Source organism: Podarcis melisellensis (genome assembly GCF_964234715.1).
Source record: "Podarcis melisellensis genome assembly, chromosome: 3".
In the NCBI taxonomy this organism is placed as follows: domain Eukaryota; kingdom Metazoa; phylum Chordata; class Lepidosauria; order Squamata; family Lacertidae; genus Podarcis; species Podarcis melisellensis.
The window spans coordinates 49,342,248-49,355,139 of NC_138530.1; the positions used below are offsets into that span (position 1 = coordinate 49,342,248).

At 43.1% G+C, this 12,892-nt stretch overlaps 1 protein-coding gene across 1 annotated transcript; it reads right to left on the minus strand.

Annotated features, from left to right (window-relative positions):
• Positions 1-2,567: 2,567 nt before the first annotated feature.
• Positions 2,568-12,890, minus strand: LOC309367530 (sulfotransferase 6B1-like). Its single transcript, XM_081906954.1, has 7 exons — positions 11,112-12,890; positions 9,983-10,128; positions 8,645-8,734; positions 8,400-8,523; positions 6,180-6,274; positions 4,483-4,639; positions 2,568-3,301 (listed from the first exon to the last, which is right to left on the minus strand). Exons 1-7 carry the CDS (start codon positions 11,308-11,310, stop codon positions 3,171-3,173), a joined length of 942 nt encoding a protein of 313 aa, XP_081763080.1. The 5' UTR covers positions 11,311-12,890; the 3' UTR covers positions 2,568-3,170.
• Between the last annotated feature and the right edge of the window lie 2 nt (positions 12,891-12,892).

The window sequence follows — 12,892 nt, forward strand, 5'->3', positions numbered from 1 at the left end:
CCAAAATGCAGAATCTATGAATTCTGGCCCTGTTACTATGAATGTGTCTTCTTTTTAAATTTTATGTCATATTTTTTTTTGCAACCTGACCAGAGGTGAAATGACCATTAGGAGGCACACAGAGAGGGGAAACGCCATGGTGACACCCTACCTGCCTGCGGACTGTCTCACCAGAGTGGTGCATGCTCTGGTTATCTCTTGCCTGGACTACTGCAATGTGCTCTGTGTGGGGCTGCCTTTGAAGTTGACCCAGAAACTACAACTAATCCAGAACGCAGCAGCTAGACTGGTGACTGGGAGTGGCCGCCGAGACCACAGAACACCGGTGCTGAAAGACCTACGTTGGCTCCCAGTATATTTCCGAGCACAATATAAAGTGTTAGTGCTGACCTTTAAAATAAGGTTGCCAGATGTCCCTGGTTCCCAGGGACAGTCCCCGGATTTGCAAATCTGTCCCTGGACAAATTCCATTCCCGGAATGTCCCCAGATTTGCAAATCTGTCCCTGGAAACATGGCAGTGGCAGCCTCAGCAGCTCAGAGCTATCCTGTTAGCGCAGTTGGCTCTGGCTGGCTCCAGGAGCTGCTTGCTGCCATGGCGCCCACCATTTTTCCTGTGCCATGGCAGTGAGCAGCTCCTGATCCAGCCAGAGCCAACTGCACTACCAGGCTGGCCCCTCCTGGGCAACCGCTGCCCGCCCGTGACTCCCGAGCCTCCCCTGATCTGTCAAAACAAAGGGGGAGTGGGAAGGAGATCAGGGAAGGTTTGGGAGTCATGGGCGGGCAGCGCGCCATTGCCCAGTTTTTTAAAAAGCTCTGCATATTTATGTTTCACAGGGTGCGAAAGAAAGGCTTTGCACCTTTATACAATATGCATGTGTGCTTGGGCCCAGGGTCTTCTGCCTCATCATCCCCACTACTGACTCCCTGTTGCTACTCAGCTTCAAAAAAAGGGGGGGTCCCTGGATTCATTGAAAAAAATCTGGTAACCATACTTTAAAACCCTAAATGGCCTCAGCCCAGTATATCTGAAGGAGCATCTCCACCCCCACCGTTCTGCCCCCAACTGAGGTCAGCTCTGAGAGCCTTCTGGTGGTTCTCTCCCTGTAAGAAGTGAGGTTACAGGGAACCAGGCAGAGGGCCTTCTCAATAGTGGTGCCCACCCTGTGGAATGCACTCCCAGTAAATGTCAAGGAAATAAACAACTATCTGAATTTTAGAAGACATCTGAAGGCAGCCCTGTTTAGGGACGCTTTTTATATTTGATGAATTATTGTATTTTAATATTTTGCTGGAAGACGCCCAGAGTGGCTGGGGAAACCCAGCCAGATGCACGGGATATAAATAAATTGTTGTTGTTGTTATGGTGCACCTGTAGCAGCAAAACTTGACGCCTTCATCTGCCCAACCCGCAACAAAACATGTCTCCTCCATATTGGTCTCTACAGCCACAGAAAACGCTGTCACTCTCCAATGGTTTGACTTTAACCCTGAAAGCGCACCCTTCAGTTGTTTTCCGAGACAGATGGATGAGCTTCCAATTGCTTTCCAGTTCTGCATTGTGATTTATTTCACAACTAATGTGGACTTTTTAAAGTACACCTTCGATTCTGGCCCCTGATAGATCTGGAATGTACAAAGCTTGTATGTCTCCCAGGGTAACAGAAGTTTTTAAAGTCGTCTTCATCCTTGTCAGAACTTATTTCCAAAAGGGTGCAACTTTTGAGCAATTCCAGAGTAAGTGACTGCTGCAGCTGGTTGTCCAAGGTGAGAACAGAATGATGGATTAGAGAGGCCCTTGGCCTGATCCAGGAGGGTCTTCTAGCATTATCTATATTGAAATGGCACTAGATCATCAGTATCTATCCGGGCCCATTCAGGTGCATTAGAGTCCAATTCTGATCTCCAGAACATAGCCTGGGAAATCAAGTACGCTTTGTAATACATAAATTGGGGAGAGTAGATCTTCTTTGCGCAACTGTGAGCTTAATTTAGAAAAAGCAATATGCGGCTTTATGCCTGCGTCCAAATAAACTTCCCAAACAGCTTGCCTAAAGGGAGGGTTTGAGGGGAAGACCTCTTAAAATATACATTGTATTTCTTCTTAACATGTGCATTCTAAGTGCATTTCTTCTTAAAATATGCATTCTGTCAGGTGGCAGAGAAACCAACCCCCACAGCAGGTTGCCAGGAACGGACAAGACAAGGAAAAGTCCTTTACATCTGCTTTTATTCAATATTTACAGAGAGAGGCTTGGGAATGTAGCCTTTCGGAATAATGGCATCGTCCTGAGTAAATCTCCACCCCCTCCGTCTCTCCCACTTCCTCATTTGTCAATCTCATAGTCTCTCCTTGAGGTGCTGAAAAGTGCCCTCTGCCTTTGAGCTCTTTGCTCTACTACTTTCAAATCTCACCGGATTCTGGGAAGGGGAATCCAGAATGCTTTCTAAAGAAACTGGGTCCGTCAGCTGTTGCTCCCCTTGTTGTTGTTGTTGTTGTTGTTGTTGTTGTTGTTGTTCTTCTTCTTCTTCTTCTTCTTCCTCCTCCTCCTCCTCCTCCTCCTCCTCCTCCTCCTCCTCCTCCTCCTCCTCCTCTCCCATTATTTCCCAGCTTTTCCCCTCATCTGCCTCTGAGCTGTGACCTCCCTCAAACCCCTGCTGTAATTCTGAACTGTCTTCCTCTTCTCTGGAAGGGTCAGGCTGGGGAAGCGGTCTCCACCATTCCTCCTCTGCCCTGTCCCTGACACGTTATAATACATAGTTTCAACTGGAAGCTGCTTTGCAATGTTCAGGGAAAAGCAAAATCTGAAGGATAACTATGTTCTGATTCATATAATAGTCCATGAGCAGAGATCAAGTCAGTTTGAATTAAGATCCACAAAGAAAAAATTCCTCAAGCATCCATAATTTAAACAGGCCATCCTACTTAAATATCAAAACTGCTGAAATTGCAAGACACAGGAAACATTATGGCTCCATCAATGTATTGATACACAGAGTGGCTGGGGAAACCCAGCCAGGGAGGGTGGGGGTATAAATATATTATTATTATTATTATTATTATTATTATTATTATTATTATTATTATTATTATTATTGAAAGTGACAAAGCTAATTGTATTCCAAGAGACAATGCAGGAGGCAGGCAGCCCTTCAAATATAGGTTGCCTACTCAGATCTTGCAGTAAACCTCATACTTCATCTTTGCTCCGAGTTTGCTTTTGGCTAAACACTCTTCAAACTTTCTGTCCATTTCTTGGTTCTGAGATTCAGAGAACAGGCTTTTCCAGTCACCGACAGATCCTGCAAATGTTTAAGATAAATGAATAGTTGTAACATATATTCAGAAGGTATTTGATTAAGCTGGAGTCTCTTCAGTGGGGTGGATTTGCAGCAATGGCTTCGCAGACGCAGTGTCACTGCGACTTGCTTGAAAAGGGAGCAGATGGCCAAGAGGGGCAGCAAAATTATGGCAGTGTGATGGCAGTCTTTTACAAAGGAACTTTTCATTGCAGCTAAGTCAAATTTAACTTTAAAAGAGGATAGTGGATTGGTTCTTGCTTCACAATAGGGTAGACAACTATGCAATGTCAAAAAAGTGGATTTGCATATATTTGAATAGAATACATCTCCCCAGACTGCGGAATACCCCAAGTGACTTGCCAACCTTGGACTGGACAGCCCTCAAACAGAGGACGCCTTTAGCTAGAGAACGACTAGGAACAGCTCTTAAAAATAGATCACTGTCTTCTGTAAAGAAGGACTCATGGGCATCCTATTCCACAATCTCCAACCAGCTCTTGTGGGATGTATGTCCAAGTGATATTTGAAAAATCACCACCTGTTTCTCTTTTAAAATGTATTATCCAATTCAACTACTTCTGACACCAAAGTAGGAGACACAAAAGAAGGACTGCCTGATGGTGTGAGGGGGACCTTGGTATAGTTCCTTCTGATGGATCTCTCCCATGCCAAGTCCCCCATATACCATGGGTGCCCTCTTAGCTCTTGGAAACAGGGGGCAGAATCAAATCATTGTGGGAAATCTAAGTGGCGGCTTCCAGTTGCTTTGCGCTGTCCACTACTGGGGAAAAAATATGTGAACAGGAGAGTCCAGAGCAGGCATTAGAAGGGGGTCCCAATGGGGCATCAGCAAGTTCCCCAGGATGCTGCATGTTGATACCAGAGACATGGTGATGGGAGCTATTTCTCCATCACAAACCTCAACAACTGATTTTATTCAGTCAAACATGGATTTCTATTCCTTTACCCTGTGTTGTTGAATGATAACACAGAATGATAACTTGCCTTGAAATCACAGGTCTGGACTGAAAATTAAACCTTGCAACCCTTTGTGGCATCCCTACTTTACAAAAGCATACACAAAAAATAACTTGATAAGTAACTGTAGATAGTTGTGATCACTTAGCAGGCAACTATTGGTGAACAATCTTATTAACTCCCACCATACCCTAGAAATTTACCTTTGCGGAAAAGAACATCTCCAAATGCTCCATGAGTTTCAGCAGATTTCTGCTTCATAGCTTTGAAACTGCCTTTTTCAGCAACACTTTTAATTTCTTCTTCAGTCAGGGAAAACCCAAAGAATTTAGCTATTTTTTGCAATCCTGAATGTAGATCCTTTTGTTTTTTCATAAACAAGAGAGAGCATATTGCATATGTCAAAAACATTACATCTATAGTGGAGCAAAAGTAATGTGTCTGTTAAATTAACCCAACATCATCTACTACTCAGTAGTCCAAAGATTTCACTATCTTTTTGTCAATCTCATTTAAATACCTATTTAGGCATATGGACATATGAAGCTATATGTTTAAATTAGGAATGATGGATTATTATTTTTGTATGTCAGCTGGCAATGTTTTTTCCCTTTCTTTTTGTTATATTTTAAAATAACATTTTAAAGCTCTGGAGCCAAGTGAGAATTCCCAGGTAAGATCCTCCCTTTATTGTGTGGGAAGGTAATCCCTCCACTACCTGGGATTGGACAACTGACTGAGGTAGGCGGAGACCTCCAGGTATCCCACCTGAGGGAAGGCAAAGCCAAGCCTATGCTGTTGGAGCCGCTCCAGATCTAGGGGCTGCACACGTCCACGCAAAGGGCGCCCCCCGTTTTAAGTGGGGAGCGGTCATTACTTAAAAATATAAAAATAAAAATGGTGTTTTAACTCTACACTGAAGGTGGAGACCAATGTCATATAAAAAGAAACTCACTCAAGTGGGTTCTTCAGCTGTGATATCAGCCCTGCTTCCTCCTGGCCTTGTAATAGTGACAGGTGTAGAGTGACCTAGGTATCCGTTGAGAGGTATTCTAGCCTAATACATGCTTTTGCTTTCAAAACTCTGGCCAGAAGAAACCATCTCTTTGGCTTAGCTGCCAGCGTAGGCCACAAGCCTACACAACAACGGTGTTATGAGCATTTCAGGAAACAGTCAGGCATGAAATGGCATGTCTGTGTTCGGATTCCTGCTCCGTGTTTGTAGTCATGGGATTGTTGTCCATCACGTGACGGTGTATGTTTTCATTCCATAGAGTGGGAAGCGACGGAGACAGAATGTTTTGGTATTACTGTGTTCCGGGAAGTGGGACTATTGTCCTTGTTCTTTCTCTCTTTGCTATCTGATGAGGAAGAGGAAGGAGCTAAGTCAGAATGCTCCGAGTGTATTATATGTAAATAAACGTAGATTAGCCAAAATGCTGTGCTACTGAGTTCTGTTACGCAAACTGCGAATACTCTGTGGATCCCTAAGTGTGCTGATGCTTCTTGGTAACAGTCGCTGTGATGAAGGAGCTAAGTCAGAATGCTCCGAGTGTATTATATGTAAATAAACGTAGATTAGCCAAAATGCTGTGCTACTGAGTTCTGTTACGCAAACTGCGAATACTCTGTGGATCCCTAAGTGTGCTGATGCTTCTTGGTAACAGTCGCTGTGATGTTTGGGCTGAAGAAAGCTTTGGAAGCTCCCAAATGACAGACCAGGAGGGAGAGAACTTGCCAGTTGGGCATATGTCTCTGCCAGGGTCCTACATGAGAATAGGACGATCCTAACAGTCTGTGTGCACTCATCATAAAGTGTCCTTGTGCATTTATCTCTTCGACAGCAGTTCACAAAGAAACCTAGTTTTGATACCCCTTGGGGGGCTAATGTTATCCTCACCTCCTTTAGTTCTTCATAACATATGCCCATGACATTTTCATCATCAATGTACTTGTCCCATTCTGAGACATGGTCAAAGTAGGAGCCCCAACATACTGGATAAAAAGGAGAAAAGAGCTGCATGATATCAACATTTTAAGGCTTATCATTATAAGCAAATTCAGCTATACAAATTAGAATTGCTGGGGGAAGCAGCACTGTTTTCCACAACAAACACATTGAAGTAGAAACTATACAAATTAGATGAGCATTTCATCAGTTTTTCCTTTCTGTGTGGGGGTTTAAGAGGTTCCTAGCAGTTTCCTTTTGGTGTGCAGAAGCTAGTAGCTTTATTCTTCAACTTTTCCCCCAAATAACCCAGACACAGCATTTTATGTCATTCTGAGTGGAAAGAATGTGTGACCCACCAGTACCCTACCAGAGTAAGCTCGCCAAAACATCTTCACCGTTTTTTTGGCATCATCCCTGGTTTCTTCCATGCCCAGAGCCCCCTAGAATTCACACATACACCTTAGATCCTTAACGCAAAAACTATCTGAGAACTTTAAGCTCACCGCTAGCATACACACATAAACTCATGTGCATACAAACATGTAGGAACTCTCATTGGACTGGCATTCCCATTCATGGGGATATAGATGTTTTAAGAAGGCATGTACATGATGGCTGTCATGGTCTGGCTGGATGCACAGGAGTGGTGAGAGACACCAGCTGGGGAATCCCAAAGGGAACCTCCAAGTGATGACAGCTCAGAGCCAGGGGATTGGTGGTGGGACAATGATGAGTTGTCAGAGGGTGAAGAGGGAGCAGGCTGGGAAGAGGGGGTGTCAGGAGCTGAAGAGGGGAAAGGGTTTAGCAAGAAGAGGCTGAGGCAGAGAGCGTCCAGAATCAGAGACAGAAGTGGAGACTGGAGAGAAGAGGCGTCAAGAGGCAAAGATCAGGCAGGCTGATGAAGAATCCAGGGGGTCTTCACCTCCTGCTGCAACTAGGTACCCCCCTGGTCTCCCAGAACCCACAGGGGTATGAAGAGGGCAGAGTAGAGGCAGGCAAGGTGATGGAGCCTCAGATTGCTTGGAAAGGAATTGGGGGAGGAGGAGTCTTACGCAGATGTGGGAGGCGGGGGGACCTTTAGTCCTTGCAACTGCCTCATTGGGGCAAGATCTAATGGGAGGAGTTGCTGTGCTCACTAGACCTGAGCTGTTTTGTCTCTTTGAATAAAGAGTTAACTTCACCGACACATTGTGAGTTATTGCTGACCTGCTCCCGATAACCGCCCTGACAATATAGGATTTTAAAAATTGAAACCAGCACATTGAAATTAGCTTAGATACGAACTGGCAAAACAGCGCAGCTCATGAAGGTCTAGGGTCCGGACACTGAGGTCCAGCGCTGAGGGCCTTCGAGAAGCGAAGTTACAGGGAACCAGGCAGAGGGCTTTCTCCGTTGTGGCGCCCACCCTGTGGAACACCCTCCCATCAGATGTCAAAGAAATAAACAACTATCTGACTTTTAGAAGACATCTGAAGGCAGCCCTGTTTAGGGATGCTTTTAATATTTGATGAATTATTGTATTTTAATATTTTGCTGGAAGACGCCCAGAGCGGCTGGGGAAACCCAGCCAGATGGGCAGGGTATAAATAAATAAATTATTATTATTATTATTATTATTATTATTATTATTATTATTATTATGTTACATGCGGCCAAAGGTTAGCATCCAACAGAAGTTATGCCGCTAGATTCTGGAGTGATTGATGTTGCCGGCCCTTCTTCAAAGGCAAAACCAGGTAAAAGCACACTAGAGTAGTCACGTCAAGCTGTTATCATACATTGGAGCCAACTCCTAAAGGCCGGGGTCCCTTTGCCCTGCCCCCCCATAAAATATTTGAGCTCCCACCCAAAGTTGATGGACATTTCCATTCAAATTGTGTCAGTGTGCTACGTCCTGAGATTGAATATGCGGGGCAGGGCTTACCTGCCCCTCCCGATATTTTATTCAAGTTGGCTCCCTTCTTTCCATAGCATTCTTGACTGAGTCTAGGTCCTAAGTCTCTGGAAAGGATGAAGCTGGCATATAAACCAGAGCGGACAGTACACACTCTTGGCTTCTGCTGCCACCTAGATATCAAAATGGGGTGCTGGATCCATAACCTCTTCCCATACCATGAACTACTCTTGCATATATTATTTTTGACAATTGCTGTAAAATAAAAAGGATACCTTGTCCATTCATAAAATTTGTGAAATATGCATCCCATGTTGCATTAGGAAAGCCAGGAAAATTATTGTTGAAATGAAAATAAGACATCACTGTATCTTTGGGATTCCGAGTCAGCACCAGTATCTGAAACACAAATATATAAATCACGCTTTAAGATTGTGCCCTTAATGCTCTGAAATAACATTTAAGTGAATGCCGCAGTAACAAAGTCTTAGCTGAAAGACTATAAGATGCATGTACTCACCTTGGCTTTACTTTTGAAAATAGATTTGGGTAGTAAATGAGGAGGGAGATGAGTTACTATGATCCTTCTGGAAGGTAATTTCGTCATCCTCTTAAATAAGATAGGAAATAAAGACTGTGGTCAATTTTGAATTTAATCAGTTCATTTCTTCATTACATTGTAGTATGGATTGCAATGGAAACATTTCCTTCCAGATTTTTCACTAGATCTATTTTTATTTTATTTATTTAATCCCTAGCCTGCTTGGTTCCTATAAGTCTACATAACACACAAAGCGCTCTTCCCAATTCTGATTTTCAAGCACAGCTACCACTTTTCTGGGAAACATTTTTTGAATATGTGTCATGTAAATACACCTTTTTGATTGTGTGCACAGTTATCAGTATTTTACAGTTAATTTTTTTAAAAACCTGGTCTTAAAGAATGATGGATAAACTGCCAGCTGACCAGGAAAAAGGAAAAAGCAACATGATTATGAGCTAGATTTCTGGAACCGGCAGATTTCTCAGCGTACATAACAGTTTATTTGTGCTGTTGTTAATACAAATGACACAGTGAAATCAACATCTGCAAGGGAAAGTGCATCTCCAATCTAAACCAAACAAAAATTGCAAACCCTCTTCCATGACTTCAGGTGAGGTTGCACCTCCCTGGTTATTATTATGCCCCATGTCTTCAATCTACTCTTAGGCTAAAAAGAATAACAGTCAGAGATGGGAATACATGCGACTGTACCATGAAATGACATGAAACAAGTTCAGAAAATAAATACATAAATAAACTTGCCTCAGAGACACTGTGTCCATCAGGCCATGGATACTTTGGCTTGGCCATCTATGCCCCTCAGGATGACGCTACATAATCACCTGGCAACTGCTAACAAGCCGCAGCTTCTTATACAGTGGTACCTCAGGATGCGAATGGGATCTGTTCCGGAGCCCCGTTCGCATCCCAAACAGAATGCAAGATGCGACAGCGCGTCTGTGCGTGTGCGGGTCACGTTTCGCCGCTTCCACACATGCACGTGACGGCATTTTGACCGGAAGTAACACGCTCCATTACTTCCGGGTCACAGCATAGTGCAACTTGAAAACACTCAACCCGAAGCATATCTATCCTGAGGTATCATGTATGGAGAAAGGCCAATGTTATTTCCCTCTAGCACAGGAATCCAAATGTCTGCTCCTTGGGTGACAGAAATCTGCACACCATTCAAGGGGGTCTGATGCTTCCTAAACTCATTTTTAAAAGAGTGGTTCTCCTAGGCAATGAGCACTATCTGTCTGCTTTTCAGAGACTAATTAATGTCAGTGATGTGCTGATTGCTGATGAACTAACCTTGATGGCGTCTGGATTCTCAAACTCAAGACGTGGAGGCATTGCCAATTCCTCTTCAATTGCCATTCTTCTTTTATATTCCTCTTCTGTATATTTCCCAGCCCTGAATTCCAAGTCACGTAGCATGGTTTCAAGCCAGTTTGTACCTGGATGAGATGCAAAATGTCTGGGGCATGTGCTTCATGCTTCTTTTTAATAACTTGCTCATGGAAATCCCTGCTGCTCAAGGGCACTGTCCTCCAATAAAGAATTTGTCCAAAATGTATAAGTTATGATTAAATTGGCATTTAAAAGACGAAATTGTTAAGGATGTAAGGATATAATGGTAAAATGGGCCCAAGACTTCAGATATACAATAGAATTGGAGAAATGAGAAAATCTTTGGAAATATGATATCAAAGTTGCAGCCTGCTATTTAAAGAAATAAAACTTTTTAAAAATGATGTATAGGTGGTACCTCACTCCATCAAAATTGGTGAAAATGAACAAAAAAAATCAGAAGTAAGTATTGGAGATGTAACTATAAGAATGGGAATCTATTCCACACGTGTCTTTAGAAACCATTCCAGACACACACACCCCCTCAGAACCTGGTGAGCCTTGAAAGTAGGAGAGCGGAAGGCTCAGAAGCAAAGAGCCCTCAGCACCACCCGTAGAATAGATGACGAATGAGGAAGTGGGAGAGAAGGAGAGGAGAGATTTACTCGGGGCAACGCCATTATTCCAAGAGGCTGCGTTTCCAAGCCTCTCTCTGTAAATGTTGAATAAAAGGCAGATGCTAAGAACTTTTCCTTGTCTTATCCATTCCTGACAACCTGCCACAGGGGTTGGTTCCTCTGCCTCCTGGCAGTAATGGAATTATTAATGGTCAGACATGAATGTGTAGTCTGGGGGTGAAGCCAAATCAGACAGTTCTCCATTTTTTAGTATATCAATAGGGAGAGTCATATAAGTACTTCTCCTATGACTCTTTCCTCATCATGGTTGGGCTATTGATATTCCTTGGCTATATGTAACTGCACCTTTATAAATTGTTTTTTATACTGAATATGTTCCATGTATGGTTATGTTCTTCATATGCTGCCTTTCATAAGACATTTTTGTTAGGGTGGAAAAGATGGCTACTCACCTGTTTTAGGATATCCTACCAGGATCACATCATCCGTTCTGGCTTCAAAGGTTTCAAGAGCTTGGAAATTTTCTAGCTTGCAAACAGCAAGAGGATACAAAATCCCTTTATAGGTAAATAGCTTATCTTCTGGAGCTAGCTTCTCACCATCAGCCAACATCTTGTCCAGAATTTCAATACGTTTCATGTTCGTGTTCATCTTTGTATCTGATGGGATGGACACTTGATGAAGACTGAGATTTGAGCTATTCTGCCTGAACAGATTAATACTTATGCTGATCAGAAAAAGTTAATATATTACCAAGATTACGATTCATATCTGGTGATGCAGTTCACAGTGTAAAGTTACTGTTTAACCAAGATGCCTGTAAAGTACCTCTAGCCTTACATTTCCCATTCCATGTTCACAGCTGTCCTTGACATTTAGGCTTCTGATTCTTTCAGAAGTCATCAGCATCAAGAATAGTTTTGCTGGATCAGTTCAAAAGCCATCTTACCTAGCATCAGGTTCTCACAGAAATTGGTTTAGTGTCTTCAGAAAACAGTCATTGTGTGTGTGAAGCAGGCGAGAGAGACTCATTAGTAAGTGTGGTAAACAATGAAAAGTGTCTGTAAGTTGTACAACAGCCATAATACCATGTATATGTCCATTGATTGAAATTATAGCAATGCAAATAAATGATTTTAGACCACCACTTCCAATGGTTTGTAAAATAGTGTTATTTTCCAACAGCATTTTACAAGAAGATAAACAATGAGCCACACGCAGTTGATAACCTTCATCCCATATCAGCTAGTTTCTTCTGCTTTTGTCTTAAGAGAGCTATTTATTTCTCTGGCTACGTTTTCTTAAACTATTGCACACAGTAGTATGAACTACTGAGGCCACACCCTTACATAAAAGTTTTGCTTTAAATGCCTTATCTTGGCGTTCTGAGACCAAATGCCACCCTTCAAAGTTTAGCACCTCAGGCTCTGAGAATGAGGAAGTGAGTGAGGAAGGAGTTAGCACCAATTAAACTGAGCTGACTGCAGCTTCTGGGAGCTTATGACCAGAGCCTGTGACCAGGACTCATAAACAGGCGACTTTGTGAGAATGTTGAGCAGGGAAGGCCCTTGGTGCTGTCTCATGGTATGCATAGACTCAAGAGACATGGGAGATGAGGAAGCTGCTCCAGTGACCTGCAACACCTGTACCATGTTTGTCTTCCTCCCAGAGAACATGCAAAAGTACACTTGTGGCAACTGGAAACTGGTTGCCTTGTTGGAAGAGAAGGTATAGCAACTTGAGGCCCACCTAGCCCTACTTTGAGCTACAGAGCAAGAATTTTTGAATAGAGATGAGTGGACCATGCTGGACTAGTAACACAGGTGGGGTGCCCTAGAGAGGAAGAAGATTGCCCACTGCAAGTGATGAACCCCTGGAGGAACATGACACACAGAAGAAGGGCTGTCAGGAGCCATGCTGCATCGCTGGAGCTGCAAAATGGATTCCACACGCTCACCTCACAGTTTCAACTGGGAGCTGCTTTGCAAAATTCAGTTAAATGCGAAATCTGAAGGATAACCAATTTTTATACAATAGTCCATGCACAGAGATCAAGTCAGTTTGAATTAAGATCCACAAAGAACAAATTCCTCAAGCACCCATTATTTAATCAGGTCAACCTGATTAAATATCAAAACTGCTGGAATTGCAAGACACAGGAAACTTTATGGCTTCCTCAATGTTCAAGTACACAGAAAGTGACAAAGCTAATAGTATTTCAGGAGAGCATGGA